Raw genomic sequence first — 16,293 nt, 5'->3', positions numbered from 1 at the left:
GCAATGGACACATTGCCATTTAGGGGAGGAAAAAAATATATACATATGTTCTAAATATATGTATATAAGTACAAAGCCTAAAAACATTCTACACGATGCTTACACACATTTTCTCACTTTCAGATAAATAACAGATTCCACTACACTACTGAGCTGTACAGACAAATTAAACTGTAATATGGTTTATTCTGCTTTAATTATATACTTCACAATAGCTAACAAAGAGTCAGTTTGGTCTAGCACCTACAGAAGTTACATGGTGGCTTGATATTTACCATTATTAATTGGGATAAGGCCTCAGCATCACCTGTTGAGCGAGGCCAGGGTGACTGTGAAGGTTTGGAATTATTTCAAGAAAACTCCATGTTATACATTTTTATGCCATAACATCAGTGTCTTATGCAGTGCAGGAAGAATAATTTCTAAGGCTGAATGAGTATCTCAAGGATCTGTGAGCTACAGTAAAAACAGTTTCCACGATAAATTGAAGAGCCACTACCACATACAAAAGTAAACTCATCTGACAACACCTTTCATCTACTTGTGCCCTTTCAAATCAATGGTAAACAGGCACAAAGACTTCTACTGCAAACTGCTAAAGCTCCTGTTTCCACCTTACCTTAAGTAGATAACTGGATCATCTAAAATTCAAATTTTAGCCTCCCATTTCTTTTTGATTCACTTTGTTTAAGTCCACTTTGGAATGCTGTCTAATCCTAAGTGAAAAAACTATTAACTATCACAGCATGTGTTTAGAGAATTGCTTCTGTGCTCCTGCAGCAAGCTGTCTTGTCACTGGCATTCACAGTTGCATCTATGCCACACATACATCTACACATATATTTGTTTCAGTACAAATATCACCAATTATTTTGGTTATTTTTTGTACTGTTATTTTCAGAAAATGTCCCCATGACATACCAACAACCCTTGTGTTGTAGTAGTCAGGAAGCATCCGTTCACACAGAGCCACCAGCAGCCAGAAAGCTTCCTCCTCTTTTGCATAAAGGAGGAGCACTGAAGTGACAATATTCATAGCCTAAAAGAAATAGAAATGTAATTATTCAATACCTAGCACAGTACCTGGGAAGTTAAGTGGTTAGGAAATCAGCTACATCTCCCCCTGCAGACCCCAAACTGTTCAAGTATTTCCGTGTGAAAAGAGAAAGACAGTGTTCTCCCAGTGCTCAAAGGAAGGCTTAAGAAAGCCTCAAATAAATCACAAAAAAATTGTTAGTTGTTTTCTTTCTCCCCAAAAAAAAAAAAAAGGAATAAATCAAGATTTCTTTTCCTAATCAAGGGCCAACTCAGATCCCCAAACATCCCATTACATCGATACTGATACTCTCCCATAGGTGAGTATCCCCCATTCTCGGGGAATCTGGGTCTGGTGCGGCCAAAATACCTCCTACAGCACTAATGATGGCCACTGCTCCAGCACTCCTTGCAGAGGCAGCCTGTGCTGCCCATGCTTTCTGCTCCATGGAAGAGTCTAGACAGAGCACCTGTGAGCTCAGACAAATGCCTGTAACAGTGCCATTCACGAACAACCAGAGCACAGTGAAACACAAGTGCCGTGCTGTTGCTCACTCTCCACATTTGACTGGATACGACAGTTTTCTACAGCCTGTTTGACTCTATTTCAAATATCACAGCACTGTACAATGACCTCAAATTGTTTGCTTGCAGCCTTTGACTAGACTGCTGTCAGTCTGAAGAAATGAAGTATTTCAGTACTATTTTCTTCTCAGTTTGTCTCCGAAAGAATTAGCTAATCATTTCAAATCCTCTAGCATTTTAAGACTCCAGCTTGATCATCACCTGTCTGAAACCACAACTAAGGTTTCAACTGAAGCTCCAAACTATGTTACAGCTCTGTCAAAGTCAATGTTATTCCTTTTATCTTGTCTACCATGCATGAAATACTTCAGTGCCTGAATTCTCACTGTAGCGCTATGAATGCCAGGAACCAAATCTCAAGGCTATTAATTACTGTGACAGCTTTAGGGACCAGAACTGAAGTGTCTTTCTACTGTTCCCCTATTAAACAACCTTTGCAAATGTTGTTGTAGCTATTACTTAGTATTATATTTGTTATTAAATAATTTATGATGGTATCTGTTAGAACTGCTTGCACTTACTCATCTTGTATCTAGGAGTCTTAACAGTCAAACATTAATCAGGCTCCTTAATACTCATGAATTTAAGTTTCCTTTTTGCAAAAATATGTAGGAAGGCAAAAAAAAAAGGCCCAGGTGAAAAGCCAAATTTGTATAGCAAGAAAGAATGATTTAGGACCAGAAGCTACAGTGACCTGAATCATAGGCATAAGAACCCCAAAACCAGAACTAACCAGCATTAACTCTACGGATACATGGTTGTGGCTCACAGTGATGAGATATCCTCTATGGTGCTTAATTTTTTCACAAGTGGAGAGTTATACATTGAATAACTAGGTAAATATTTAAGGCTTGACGTTTTCTTCGTTAAAAAGAAAAGAATCTTTCTTCATAGTCCATTTGTCATTTTCTATCCCGGGCAGGTGGGGCTCGTTAGCCCTTAAAGGCAACCCACCTACGTCCTAAGGACCTCACTGCCACTGTCCAAGCTCGCTTGGCCCCGGCAGATGAACCTTAGGATTAAAGGGTGGGCTCAGTTCCGCGCACACTGTGTCTCACCTAAAAAATCCAATGCGCAGGCTGGAAGGTGGAAAGACCTTCCCCGGATCTTCGCTCGCGAAGACTGGCCATTAAAAAAAATCATTTTTATTTGTCATTTTCTGTAGATGCTCTGTCCAGTTTCTAGACTTATGGGCAGAACATAGAGAAAACTGCCCATCTCTCAGCATGTGCTGCTAATCCTGCTGTCAGAGTAGCTCCTTGTGTCAAATCCTCTGACCTCAGCACCTCTGCAGCACTGAGGTGTCAGCTCACAGCATTACCCACATATCAGTGCACTTCACACAGCTGAACACCCATGTGCACAGCTGAAGGAACAGGAGTGTAAGGACAGAAGTGGAATTCCAGAGACCAAAGGAGTGCAGGGTGTTTCAATTACCTGACAATATCCTATGTTTGGGTTTCTAAAAGCATAAGCTGTCAGGACTCTCCTTAGAGCAGCAATACCCATCTCGTTCTGGAATGCAGGGTGTTCTGGGAGGGAGCGGTGCAGATCCCTCTCTATCTCTTCTGTAGCAAGGTTGTATTTTCCCATCGATTTCTCCACGAGGTCCTCATAATAGCCAGGATGAGTGGCCATTTCATTAATGGCTCCTGAGAGTGGGAGAACATAATTAAAACCGGAAGAAAAAATGAAAGGTTGGCAGGTACAGTATTCCAACATGACAATTTGCTGCCCTTTCCTCTCATCTCAAATATCACCAAGCATCTCAAAAGCAAATACAAAATGTTATTTCAGTACAGGTGATTAAAAAAAAAAAAAAAAAAAAGGGTGTGCTTATGTGATTATCAGCCCCTCTTGTCTTCTCCTCTAGTGGCATTTTTATAATGAGGTTAAAAAAACAGGAAGAAGATAAAGCCTGTCTCTCAGCCAGAACAAAAAATGAGGCATGAAGAACAAACCACCTATGCAGTCACATGGCATCATGAGCTCCCTCTGCAGCTGGCTGTGGGTTTGGCTATCCTAAATAACCCAAAACATGTCCCTCTGAGAAAGTAACTTGCCCTGAGAAGGGAGTAGATTAACGTTTGGTTCCAGAAAGTATGATACATCAGCCAAAAGCAAGAGACAGTAACTCATGAGCTCTATTCCTGCTTCTGAAAATGACTCTGTCATCTTGGGCAGGACACTTAGCCTGTCTTAGGGATACCATCAGGGTTGCTATGAGATTTCATTACTGACTTTAAGACTTCACTGGAAAGGAAAATCAAGCATCAGTAGCACAAAATGGAAAATACTAGTTATACATACACCATGAAAATTGGTCCAAACAGGCTGATAATCAGACACAAAAGAGAGTTGTGCATTCCTGTGCATATTTTCTGAAAGCATTTGTTTAATGCCCAGCAGCACAGAGATGTACATGATTAAGCATTATTAGGGAAGAAATAGAAAACAAACCAGAAAGCATCATATAAAGTCTCTGGTGAGCTCATATCCTAAATGGTGTAGGTAGCTGTGGTAACAGTCTCAGGGTGGGGTAGAGCAAGAGAAGGCGATACAGTAAGTGAAAGGTTATGAAGAAAGCCTGAGGTTGGATTGATTTCCACATAACTAATTAATAAAATTTTAAAAATTACTAAAATTCTTCAACTTTGGAAAAAAACCACCTAAGGGGACACAGATCTAGAGAATCCTTTATGGCATAGAAGATGTACAGAAGTATTTTCTCCCTATTTTTCACATAATGGGAACACCTAATAAAATGATAAAGTAACTTTTTTTGTATTATTAACAAAAAATGATAGTGGTTCCATGCAACATGCGTGAACTTTGGAATTCCTTGCAACAACTTGCTGTGAAGGCCAAAAGCTTAACTGGATTCAGAAATTACTGAATAAATGGGAATTAGGCTTGCTGGTAGATGTTGAACATTCAGGAGGCCCCTAGACTGCTGGCTTCTGGTAACACTGTGCATTCTTCTTTTTTATCCTCTTCCCTAAATTCGTGAGCCTGTTTGAAGAAAGGGTATTTACTGGTCTAAACAGAACTCTTGTCTAAACCTGTCTGGTGCCTGCTAACAATCACAACCTTACTTACTCCAAATATTTTCAGACACTTATTATCTGCTCCTTTAATCATCCTTGAAGTCTTTTTGCCTCCCTCATGCTTTTGCTTGTACCCCACAGACACATTCAAATGAACACCTACCTGAAAAGAGTAGCCAAAGTTCCCCTCTCATGCTTTCTGGAATGCCCTTCAGCACAAGGTCTCTGGTTTTCTCCGTACGATACATACAGACTCCTTGGCCATACTCAGCGAAGTGAATCTTCCAGGCCTGTTCCTTCAGGAACTCTTTAGCCTAAAAGCAAAGGAAGGCAGGCATAAAGATGCAGCCCTTCTTTCCAGCACTCTGCCCCACTGAAATCTAAAGTGCTAAAACGCCTACAATGTCCTAACTTTCCAAGTGAGCAAGAAGTAACTTGGCTGCAGTCCACTCTTCTTCTTAGTGGGCTGCCTAGTTTCTATCCCAGTAGACCTTGCTGCTAAGAGAATATTATTGAAGTAGTTGTACTAAAGAGCAGAAATACAACCTCTCCTTGATTTACATCCAGCTTTGCTTTCTTTTCCTGTGTAGTGAAGTTATTTGTGTCGGTAAAACAACATCATGTTCAATGCTTTATTTCTGTGAAAAGTACTGCTCTGTTAGCTCTGGATGAAACTATTCTGGGTCAGAAACACGGGTTTTAAAGAAAACATGATTAGACAGCTTTTTAAGCCAGGTACAGCACTCAGGGGCGCATTTTACCAGCTTAGGGTTGAACTCCTCAGGTGACCTCCGCCGATACATGGTCATTAAAGCCTGAGTTGCTGTTGGAATGCCGTTGTCATTGAGGTTGAACTGTCGCTCCCCCTCCGACTCAGAGCTCAGGCTTTTGTGAGGGCTGGCAGAAACCGAACTACTTGACCTCGTGAACACCTGCAGAAAGCAGTCACAAGCAATACAGACATGGGGATGACCCATTTTACCTCGTTTTACTCTAAAAAGTTATACATGCTAACAGCAAAGAGTCACTCATGTACAGGTTGACCATAGGACAGCAGAAATTAAACCAGTTTCTCAATAACTGCCCTGAAACAATATCAAATTCTATAATGAGAATTACTAAGGTAATGTTAACTTTAGGTAGCCCTGGGCAACTGAACCAGCTCCCTTGATCTGTGACATTGTAGGACTGTTAACTCCATGGGTGGCTTCATGACTGTCCAGAATGTAAGATTTATACATAACAGGTATTTTTATATGAGTGTGTACACATATAAAAATATTATTCCCCTTGATTATTTTTCCCCTTGATTAAAAATATGTTCTACAGAAAAATTTTCAACATTATCAGACCGTGATGTGGAAGAAAAATACTTTAAAGAAAATGGATTTTCTGACTTCTCAAACATTTTTGAAACTGTATCACAGTAAAATCTCAGAGCAGTTCATACCAAATGCCTGAAATTGTAAGTAGTAGTCATGCATGTCTACATATGTAGTTGTATTACTAAATGCAGCAATAATGCTTGCAATTACTAATCTGTGTTTATAACTCAGTAGGTAGAATAGTTAGATCCATTTAGGGCAAAAGGCAAGACAAAGTTTCAGCATTATACATGCCTATGTGCTCTGGCATACAACTATAACAACAGAGTAATTATACCTCACCATCAACATAGCAAGTAAAAAAAAATTCTATTAAGATATACACAGCAAACAGGGGAGGGTTATTCAGTGCAACACTAAGGTATGGCTTAGTACAGACTTGGAATGTGAGATCTACCTGCATAAAACCAAAATGACACACCCACAACAATCTTTTCTGCTTTGAGATTATGAACTACTAAACTCTTCTGGGTTCAACAGATCTGATGAGGTTGTTGTATGAAGCACCTAAATTTCATACATAAAATCTGGAATTCAGCAGAAGGTTTGGCATTCAAAGTGCCTAAGAAAAGTGTACCTTACTGTATCTTTCAAGAACCATTTACTTTGCACACACATTAATAAGGGGGGAGGGTTTTCAGAACAGGGGCATTTCATGCCCAGGACAGGGCAGGGGTTTTTTTCATAGTTCAAATGTTCCAAAGTTCACTAACTGAGCACATGCAAACTTGCTCAGCTCAGACGTTGTTTTCAGAAGAATCAAAGGATGGGATTTAGCAGCTCAAGTCTTGAATAAAAGGAGTTTCATATCAAATTATAATTTCTTCAAATTATTAAAATTCCATGATTACATTTGACTTGGACAAGTTAACAGATATTAAAAATATCATTCAATTAACCAATTAATTAGCTACGACACTTTCCAACAAGAAACACTGTAATTTCAGAATGTGGCAGCAGGAGTTAGAGTAGCTTTTCCTCAGCAATTATGATTTCTCTTAGGTCTAACATAAAAAAATAAATATCTTAATTGTAAAATTTTAACACTTCAGTTTAAGGAAACTAAAATGTATTAACATAGAAGAGGTAATATTTCTGTGTACAAAGGTTTAGCTTTTTTCCTGGTTCCCCTCTTCCCACACCAGTTAAAATCCCCCTCTAGTAAATTATTCATGTTCCTCCACATACCTCATCATCTGAGCTGATATAGCTTCCAGAAATATTTTTTTCCAAGTATATTTTTGAAGTGGTTTGTTGCAGAAAGTCCGAGATCCTCTGTACAAGAAAGTCTCTGTCTTTCAAGTTGGCAAAGAGGAATGTCATTCTGTTTTTTGTGCTGATTGACAGTGGGCTGGGCAGCACACTGGAGCTGTCTGCCTTCTCCACTATTGTCACCTAGAGAGAAACAGGAGCTACAGCTTACGATCTTTAATTAATCAAGTTGCTTGGTCTAAGAAACCATCTTAATTCAATAAACCCATGCTGCTTCTGCCTTTGTATCAAGTCACTATGGACATCCCTCTGCATGGGAAACATGATTTGCATACAAGGATTTACAAGCCTGAAAGATGAAGGCTGTCATCCCTTAAACAACTGGCTTCATTACAATCTCCAACAAAACTCCTCTGCATAACTTAGTTTATACTCTTCAGGTTTTATTTTAAAAGAATCAGTAACACAGAATTCCGTCTGTGGGAGGCAGATCTATGGGCTTTTTTGTAGGACTTCCAAATCCCTCTCCTGCTTCTCAGCACCAGTATAAGCTGAATCAGTGAAGACTTTTGCTTACCTTTCATGGCCAATATATGTGAATGAGCCATTTTTGAGACAACACTCCTGTACTATTATATCCTAGTTGCATACTGTGATAACAACTGTCATTTTAACTGTATTTTCACAGTACACAGAAACTTGGAACAACGGGAAACTAACCCCATGTCTTCTCTTACAAAGGAAAGCATCTAACTCTGTGAGGTGCAGGTTTCTGTTTGGCCTTCAATTGTTAGCAGAGTGGTCACTCATCTAGCTGAACTCCATCCAACCTGTAAACAGTACTCATACAACAATCTGTTGAGTACAGGGAACTGGTTCCCTAAGGTTTCAGTAAATCATGTTAACACAAAGAAATCTCAGGGATAAGTCACACACCGTTGATGAATTACATAACAGCTGCGTGTTCTAAACATCACCAATTATTAGCCTTAAAAAGAAATCAATCAATCAAGTTTTTGCAGTTCATACATTGAACAAAACACAAATCACAACTGTAAATACTGCTTTTACGACTTTAAACAATGTCTTAGGTAATGAAAACTGACTACTGCCTTCAGAATAGAAAGGGGCACATTTCAGTTTGCTAGGACCTTTATCTTTGCTCCTTTTTAAAATGCTTTTTGAAACAGAAATCAATGGTAAGACATTAGTGCTATAATACTAATATCTCTCTAACTAAGTGGATAGAGTGACCACTTTCCACACACTTGCTTTGAAGATGTATTTAATGACTGCAGTGCACAGCTCAGATGCTAAATCACTTCTCTCTTCTTCCCACTTCCTTTTATTTTTCTGTTAACTACAAACATATTTGTTAAGTTATAGGATCTTCACTAACAGTATATGGAAATTAGCTAAAAATTATTTTTCTGTTCCACTTAAAAACTGTTTGAGCCCCATCAGCACAAAAGACAGATAATTTCTAAAGGCACAGGACAGATATTACAGCAAGCATGCTCTGCTCCACTTATTTCCAATTCAACAGTGACACACACACATCTGAAGTGCTGATCTTGGAGAGTGCAGTGAGCAGTGCAGTCAGCCACTGAAAATCATCTTTTCTGATCATAATTTCTGAATCAATGCTTATTGTCTCAAAACACCTCCAGGATACCACAGAATTCAGGAATTAGGTTAGGGTCTAAACTCAAAGCTTTAATTAAACAGAAAGCTTTCCCTTAATCATTAAGGGTACTGATCAGTTGTTCTGAGGAATGACATTACCCCATGGGTTACTGTTCTCCTTGCTGGTGCTGAGACTTAAACCTGTTCACACAAAAGCACTTACTTATTCCTTCAGCTATTTCTTAAAGCTTTAGAACTGCTTTGAATCCTGTGCTGCTGTGGCTGTGGTTATCAAAAGCAGTTGCTGAATCTGCATCCAGGAAAAGAGGCCCTGCTAAATGAAGACCTCACTCTCCTCCTCCACCACTTTACCTGGAGGACCATTGTTCCCATTGATTCCCAGACAAACAGCGCAACCATAATTGAATGTCTGATCTCAAATAACCAAAGCCATTGCAACATGCTCTCAAGAAGCTGTGCTTCAACATTTCCAAACAAATACTGCTTTACTCTTAGTGATTTGTGAGGGGAAACAGTGCCCTGAAATATTCCATGGTTCTTCAGTTAAGCTAAACTGTCTTTGGTTGCATCAGCCTTGCTACTACTTCCAAAACTTTGCACAATTTTCCATCAACCCACAAATCAAGTCAACCATAAAAAACCTTCTCAACATAATTATTTTTTTATTGCATCAAACAAACTCTTTACTGAACATCTTCTTTAAGTAACCAGCTTTAAAAAGGGAAACACACCAGTTTGAAAAATGCTGACAAATATTTTCCATATACAGGAATAAACAGTTGCAAATCTGCATGAAGAGACAATTCAAAACTTTAGGATCTTTCTAACCTTTTTACATCTGACAAAAGCAAATCTTGTCTGTCAGATTTTTTAAAAGAATTTTCACTCATTGATCTAGTAAAGTTCACAGTCCATCCCTCCCCATGAGACACAAAAAATGAACAGTGGGCCCGTAAATCTGAATACAAATCATGGGACAGAAAGGACTCACAAGGGTTGTGAAAACTGACAGAAAGCATTCCCTGTGAATTTTAGTAGTAGGAATCACAAACTAAGATACACAGTCATTAAATATTACTTAGAACACATCAGAATGGTATGCTCACAAGAGATTAAAAGGATCAAAAGAGGTTTTTCTCCAAAAAAAAAAAAAAAAAATCAAAGCTACAGTGCAATATCCAAGAAAATATTGCTTTATTACTTGCACTATAAATTTAAAATACAAATATTTACCTCTCGAAGGGGGATAATAAGGCTGCACAAGTTTTCTTCTTTACTAGTAAAGCAAATGTAGTTTGTAGAAACAAACATCTGACCCAAAATATGCATTTTGTTGAATGGAGTCCAAAGAGTACAGTCTGTGTGTCCATCTAATTTCTCATCCTTAGGAAGTCGGAACAATGCACGGTATCTCTCACTCTTTGCTCTGGCATCAAGATCCCTGAAAAACCCCACAGAGAGACTTTCTTGTTTTAAGAAATACATAATACATTTTAAGATATATTTTACGCAAATCATTGCAAGTTACTTGCAACATACAACTCAGCTAAGCATGGAGTGTACAGCAAAACAGTGGAAACAGTTTGCATGTAGGGGATGTACAGTCTTCACTTTTGGAAGGCTCTAAAACTGCATGGAAAAAAAAATAAAAATCTTCCATGAGTGACTTAAACATTGATCCTGGCTTCTCAGAGGGAAAGGACTGGATGAGCTTCTTATATTCAGCCCTACTTTCTGAGAATATATACAGTGAATCCATTTTTTATTAAATAGCAATAAAAAAATGTTTCTTTGAAGCTTTTTTATTACCTTGATGGAATCCTTAGGGTTAGAGTTTGTTAACAATTTCAAGCCTTAGTCTTGATAACATATTCAGTGCAAAACACTTACTATTAAGAAAGACAAACCCAAGGGATCTATTGCATGTTAGATGTCACTAAGTAGTGAGAACTATATATATAGATGTCTATATATAAACAAGCACTGATTACAATTCTATATGGTCACTAAAATGATCAACATATAATGAAAAAAAATTAAAAAGGAACTACCTAATTGCAGTATTATACAAAAGACATAGAAATATTTTCCAGATGGTTCTTCGTCCCTTAGGATTTTATGTCAATTTTTGTATCGTTGTAACCCTAAAGTAAGTTTTATATAGAATTCATTATCTAGAGTCATTTTTCAATCTCAGTTTTAGGACCAAAGATTAATGTCAGGCATATTTCTTAATAACACTTAAATCACTAATTACCTTCCCCTAGTGACATAAAATGGCCTTAAAACATATACTTAATGCAGCTAGTGTTGAGAAATACTCTAAAGAGCTTCTCAACAAACTAGAACTTGGCTCAAGTTTATTTTTTACAATAAGTTCATATTCAAATGTTTTTTCCCTTTCCTATTTCAACAGGACACAAAGTAATTATATTCATATAATTACTCACATTTTGCCACTGCTGGAATCAATCATTCTTTTTGCAGTAACAGTAAATGACAGCAACATTAGAAAACTTTTGGACAAAATCCTGAAAGTAAAAAGGGTTGAGGAAGAACGAATGACTAAGAGCCAGTGCTACCTACCGTTTTAGTGCAGATACTTTTTTGGGGGATTTCTTTTTCAGTTTGGGTAATGACCTGTCTTGTTCAAATCCTTCATTGTCCAAAAGCTGTCGCATAGCTATATTGGCAAGCTGTTCCATTAGTTTAAATGTCTCACTGATATTAAGGAATACTGAGAAGAAATGTTCACTTGACCTTGTGCTCACTTTGATCATGTCAGGGAAGAGCAGTGTAGCATTCTTTTCAAGTTGAGTGATATCAACCCAGCGGATAACTAACTTTGCTGAACAGGAGCAAACAGAGAAAAAACACTCAGCACAAAAATGAGCATATTCAAGAGCATTTATCTTCCTCTTCCTATGAAGTGCATTCAGATGAATTTTCCTTGCATCTTGAAAAGTTGGGAGCTCAGGATAAATAGACCCAGCTTATACAAACAAACTACTATCACCTGCCAAGCAGCAGATAAAAGAGTTTAAATACAATTTACTCCATTTACAGAACACCACACAAGCATTACAGTGCTGAGTAGTCTAATGTAACTTATCATTGCCACAGCACTTGCTCAGACTCTGATATGCTCTTTTCCTATGGAAGCACAGAAAACAGTCTAAAGACATCAGACAGGCTTGCGTTATTTTTATACAATTAAAAGTTTCAAGTATTACAGCAATGACAGATCCTTTGCTTTTTTTTCCAACACCAATACAGGTGGTGTACTTAAAATGGAGGCTAAATCTACATTTACTTAAAAAAAAAAAAAAAAACAACAACAGGAAAACCAACCATTCATGACTGGAGACTGATCCACTGCCCATAACCAAGTACTGTAGATTCTATTCACCTCCACACTGCTTCGAATTAACTCCCTCTAGAGCAGACTGGTTGCATCCACACTATGTAGCTCATTCTGGGTCTCCTCTGAGACCTTTATGTTCTGGAGTTGTACAAGAGTACATGTGGCATTTGAGGGTTGCAAAGTCTGCCAGAGAAGTACTGGAGGATTGTATAAGAGCAGAAGGAGCCAAAACTGGTGTGATCTCGTCCCTATTCCCTTTTGGGCACAGTCCTCGAGGTGAACCATGTCTCTAAACAATGCAGAGGTATTGTTTTAGAGAGAACTACTTTGAGAAATACTCAACAAACAAGGGAACAAAAGCGTGCAGTGAGGCAGGGTGACAATCAGGGAATTGCTCCCTCCTCCTCTTTTCCTCAGCAGTGTCTTTTGTACCCCCAGCATTCAGCAAGTGAACAGTAACAAACTACAGAAGATTTCCCAACAATTCTTAGATGCACAGATTACCATTCCACCGAAAACATACCTTCCCTGCCCATAAGGAAAGAGTAAAAGCAAAGGTGATTAATGCTGAGATACACCCAGCCCTGACGAGGCACCTTCCCCTTCCAGTAACTGCAGGAGTAGTAGTTCACCAGTTTCTCTTCTTCTGGCATCCCAAACAGCTTGTGAAATTTCACTATGGTTTCCTTGAATTTCTCTGTATCGTCATCCTCTTTGATGCCATTGATTTTGTTGTACTCAGCGATGATGCCCTAGAGTAGCGAGTGAGAGAAGCACATATCATGTTAATTGACACGGGGCATCAGATATCCTAATTACCATTCTGACTTTTAATATTTTCCTCCTCCACATAAATGTGCTCCCTGGGATAGGATTTCACCAGAAAATTTTTTTCAAAAGGGAAGGAAAAATAAAAGGAAAAAAGGATCTGCTATCCATCAGGGAAAATACCAAACGACTTCTCTGACCCCTTTCACTGGACCTTGAGCAAGAGAGGAGAGCAAAAGGAAAAAAAAATCTTCTATTAGATTAACTGTCATGATGGAAAAATTATTCCCACTTTCAGGTACAGACAAGCTTCATGAAATTTGAAGTGGCAACTGTCTGGTGAAAAGCTGCTCTTGATATCTGGAAGACTACAGTTTCTTCTGGTCTATGCTGAAGCTCTGGTCTATTCACTTATTTTTCTCATTTCTTTTATAATAATCTCTATTGCCTTTCATATTAAAGTTATAAAATGGAAACTGACTTTTTGCCTTCAACTTGCTCCATATTTACATGGAATGCAGAGTATAAGACAGAGAATTCACATTTAGTAATAGAAGTAGTATAATACTACTTTTGAGTAATATTTAGTAGTATAAGACTAAATTCACATTTAGTGTTTGTCCAATTCTAAGGATATCTAATCACCTAAAGGATTATATTTCACAAGAGAGAGATCTTCTCATATGTTACCATGACCATCTACAGCCCTCAAATCTGAGTCACTAGTAAAACACAAGCAAGGATTCTTAAGACAGTTGAACTTATCACATGAACTGTTAAAAAAGGAATGAAACAAAGTGAATGCTTAGAACACACACCCAGTGAGCATAGTTATGTTGCTTATAATCAATCTTTTACCAAGTATTTATCTTTAGATAATTCTTAGTGCAGAATTTACCTGTATAGCTACTATATCTCCTAGGAAGAGAAAAAGAAATTCTGAGAAAACCAAGACCCTCATACACCCCACAACCAACCAAACAGATAAAGAACCAGCAATCCCTAATGCATGAAATGTAAATGCCAGAACTAAGGATTTAACTACACAGAAGAGGGGAAAGAGACATTATTAGTACACGGGAAAAAAAAAATAAGCTTTGCACTGGAAAAACAGTTACGCAGAAAACTGTCAAAGTTTAAGACAGGCAACAGCACAATTAATTTTAGAACTTATAATGTCTAAAGCCTTGCCTATATATTTATATGGGGATTTTTTAGATCATAGTGCTATAGTTATGTGCACTAATCCCAGTTTCCCAGATTTTTACACACATGTTGCTACCTAGCATCTGGTTTTCCTTCAGAAACACAGAGCAGCCTAGGGACTACCAGGTCAAATCTGTTTGGAATTCACATCAGTTTTCCTTCCAGAGTCACATTTATCACTAACAACATTTACAGTAGTATATACCCTACCTGTATTTTTCCTCTGACGAATGTATTTATGTCGTTCTCATTTTCGAAGATTGAAAGAGTTTGCAACAAATGCTGTTCAAGCCATTCCCAGTGTTCAGTGATTTCCTTCCTTGAGCAACCTGTACATCAAAAAAAAAACAACCAACCAAACCAAAAGTAACAAAAGGAGTATTTCACCAGTGTCAATGTCCTCTTAATCATAAACAGAAGACTCTAAGAAAATTTGCCAGTAACTGGAGATGCAGGATTTCACTAGATGCCATCCCTCTGGAAATTCCAAAATTTTCTCCCATTGTATTTAATTTCATAATAAATAGACAGCAGCGTTCAAGATTATGCTGTGAGAAGCACAAGCTACTTATGTCAGTATCGTGAGCAAAAGCCCCCTACATGTAGAATTCTAACTACAATGACACTGAGCTGCCTATTGTCACATTAAAGAGTTAGAAAGGTATTACCTGCATCTTTCAGGAACTGACAACACAACCCCTACAGCTGTATATTCTAACACTGGTTCAGAGAATCTCCACTACTAGATGCACCTACAAATTACAAAACAATGACAAAATTTCAAGAATAATAGCTAAAAGAGATCATTTTCCTGACAATTCTACTACAATGTCCCTTCCTCAAAAGGAGAGTGCTGAATGACCTATAAAAAAGCTGTACCTGTTAGGGGAAGACGATTGTTAGAGGTGATTTATTTTTAATGATAAAATAATAAACTAAACTTTGATGACCCTTTTTTCCTTAGGAGATCAAAAGGGGTCAAGTGAGACAACTGATACTGAGGAATCTGCATACATGTAGTCTGTAAAGCCTTACAGAAAGGGATGAAAAAGCTTCATGTATGAACTAGTGTTCATAAATGCAAAACTTTGTTTCCATTTTACTTCAGTAATTACTGATTAATGAAGTAAATACTTCATTATTACAAATGGAATTGTAATAAAGATAACTTCTATTTTGATCCTGTTCTCAACATCTTCCAGAATTAAAGTCACTGGTGCTCTTCAGGATTTCCCTGTGCCCCCCTCCCAGAAGGAAGGATAAACCCAATTATTAAAAAAAAATTGTTCCCCAAAAAGTATGTTGTGTCAAAAATTATGTCAAAATTCAAGTCGTTTCAGAAAACAAATATTACATATTCACAGAGTTACCAGCTAAATAATGCCTACAGAACCCAACAAAAAGAGGGGCTCATGTGAAACAGCCATCGGAAAGAGGTTAAACAGCAACATGCTGCTCCTAATTACTTCTTCAGCTTCCTTCAACAGCAAATGATAGGGAACAATATTCTTTGTACAGCATACAATCAGAGCTTTAACACAACTCCAAGAAGGCAACAGAACGCAACATTCTGTGCAACTTCCAGAGGAATTTCACAATTCTAGTTGTAGTACGGATACACAAATGATGTTGCAGAACAGCCTGCATATGTAATCAATATTTCAGAACCACTGCTGCTTCTCCTTAAAACTACTCGATGCAACCAGACCTTTCTGGAACTCAGGAGGTGGTCTGAAGACCATTTTATTTCTTCTTGGGTTTTACACTGTTGTAAAAATCAATGATGAAATGCATGAGCTATATATAAAAAACTAGACTGTCATCAGACAAACTGCTTATCTCTTGAAGATCAGTGACAAGCAGTGCAGACAGGATATCATGATGAACTATTTATTAAAGCTGTCTATTTTAGGTTTGTGGTTCATCAATTATTTTTCATCACTTCTTATGGACCTGCTTTGGTTGACTATTCTCAACCTGAGAACTGAGATGGATTCTCGACAATCCATCTGATTTTTACCACCGCTTTTTGTCCCCACTGTAT

The 16,293-nt window shown here is 37.9% G+C and overlaps 1 protein-coding gene across 2 annotated transcripts in view; it reads right to left on the bottom strand.

Annotated features, from left to right (window-relative positions):
* TBC1D9 (TBC1 domain family member 9) overlaps positions 1-16,293 on the bottom strand; it is a 53,027-nt gene that overhangs the window by 16,242 nt on the left and 20,492 nt on the right. For both annotated transcript variants that reach the window (XM_050320433.1, XM_050320434.1), the window contains exons 3-11: positions 14,460-14,578; positions 12,799-13,027; positions 11,498-11,759; positions 10,145-10,352; positions 7,241-7,447; positions 5,429-5,599; positions 4,831-4,981; positions 3,058-3,272; positions 922-1,039 (exon numbers count right to left, since the gene is read on the bottom strand). In XM_050320433.1, coding sequence (XP_050176390.1) covers positions 922-1,039; positions 3,058-3,272; positions 4,831-4,981; positions 5,429-5,599; positions 7,241-7,447; positions 10,145-10,352; positions 11,498-11,759; positions 12,799-13,027; positions 14,460-14,578 — 1,680 coding nt within the window. The remainder of the gene's footprint in view (positions 1-921; positions 1,040-3,057; positions 3,273-4,830; positions 4,982-5,428; positions 5,600-7,240; positions 7,448-10,144; positions 10,353-11,497; positions 11,760-12,798; positions 13,028-14,459; positions 14,579-16,293) is intronic.

Source organism: Myiozetetes cayanensis, unplaced genomic scaffold (genome assembly GCF_022539395.1).
Source record: "Myiozetetes cayanensis isolate MyiCay16 unplaced genomic scaffold, myiCay2020 scf24, whole genome shotgun sequence".
Classification (NCBI taxonomy): Eukaryota; Metazoa; Chordata; class Aves; order Passeriformes; family Tyrannidae; genus Myiozetetes; species Myiozetetes cayanensis.
This window is presented reverse-complemented; position numbering and strand designations above follow the sequence as displayed.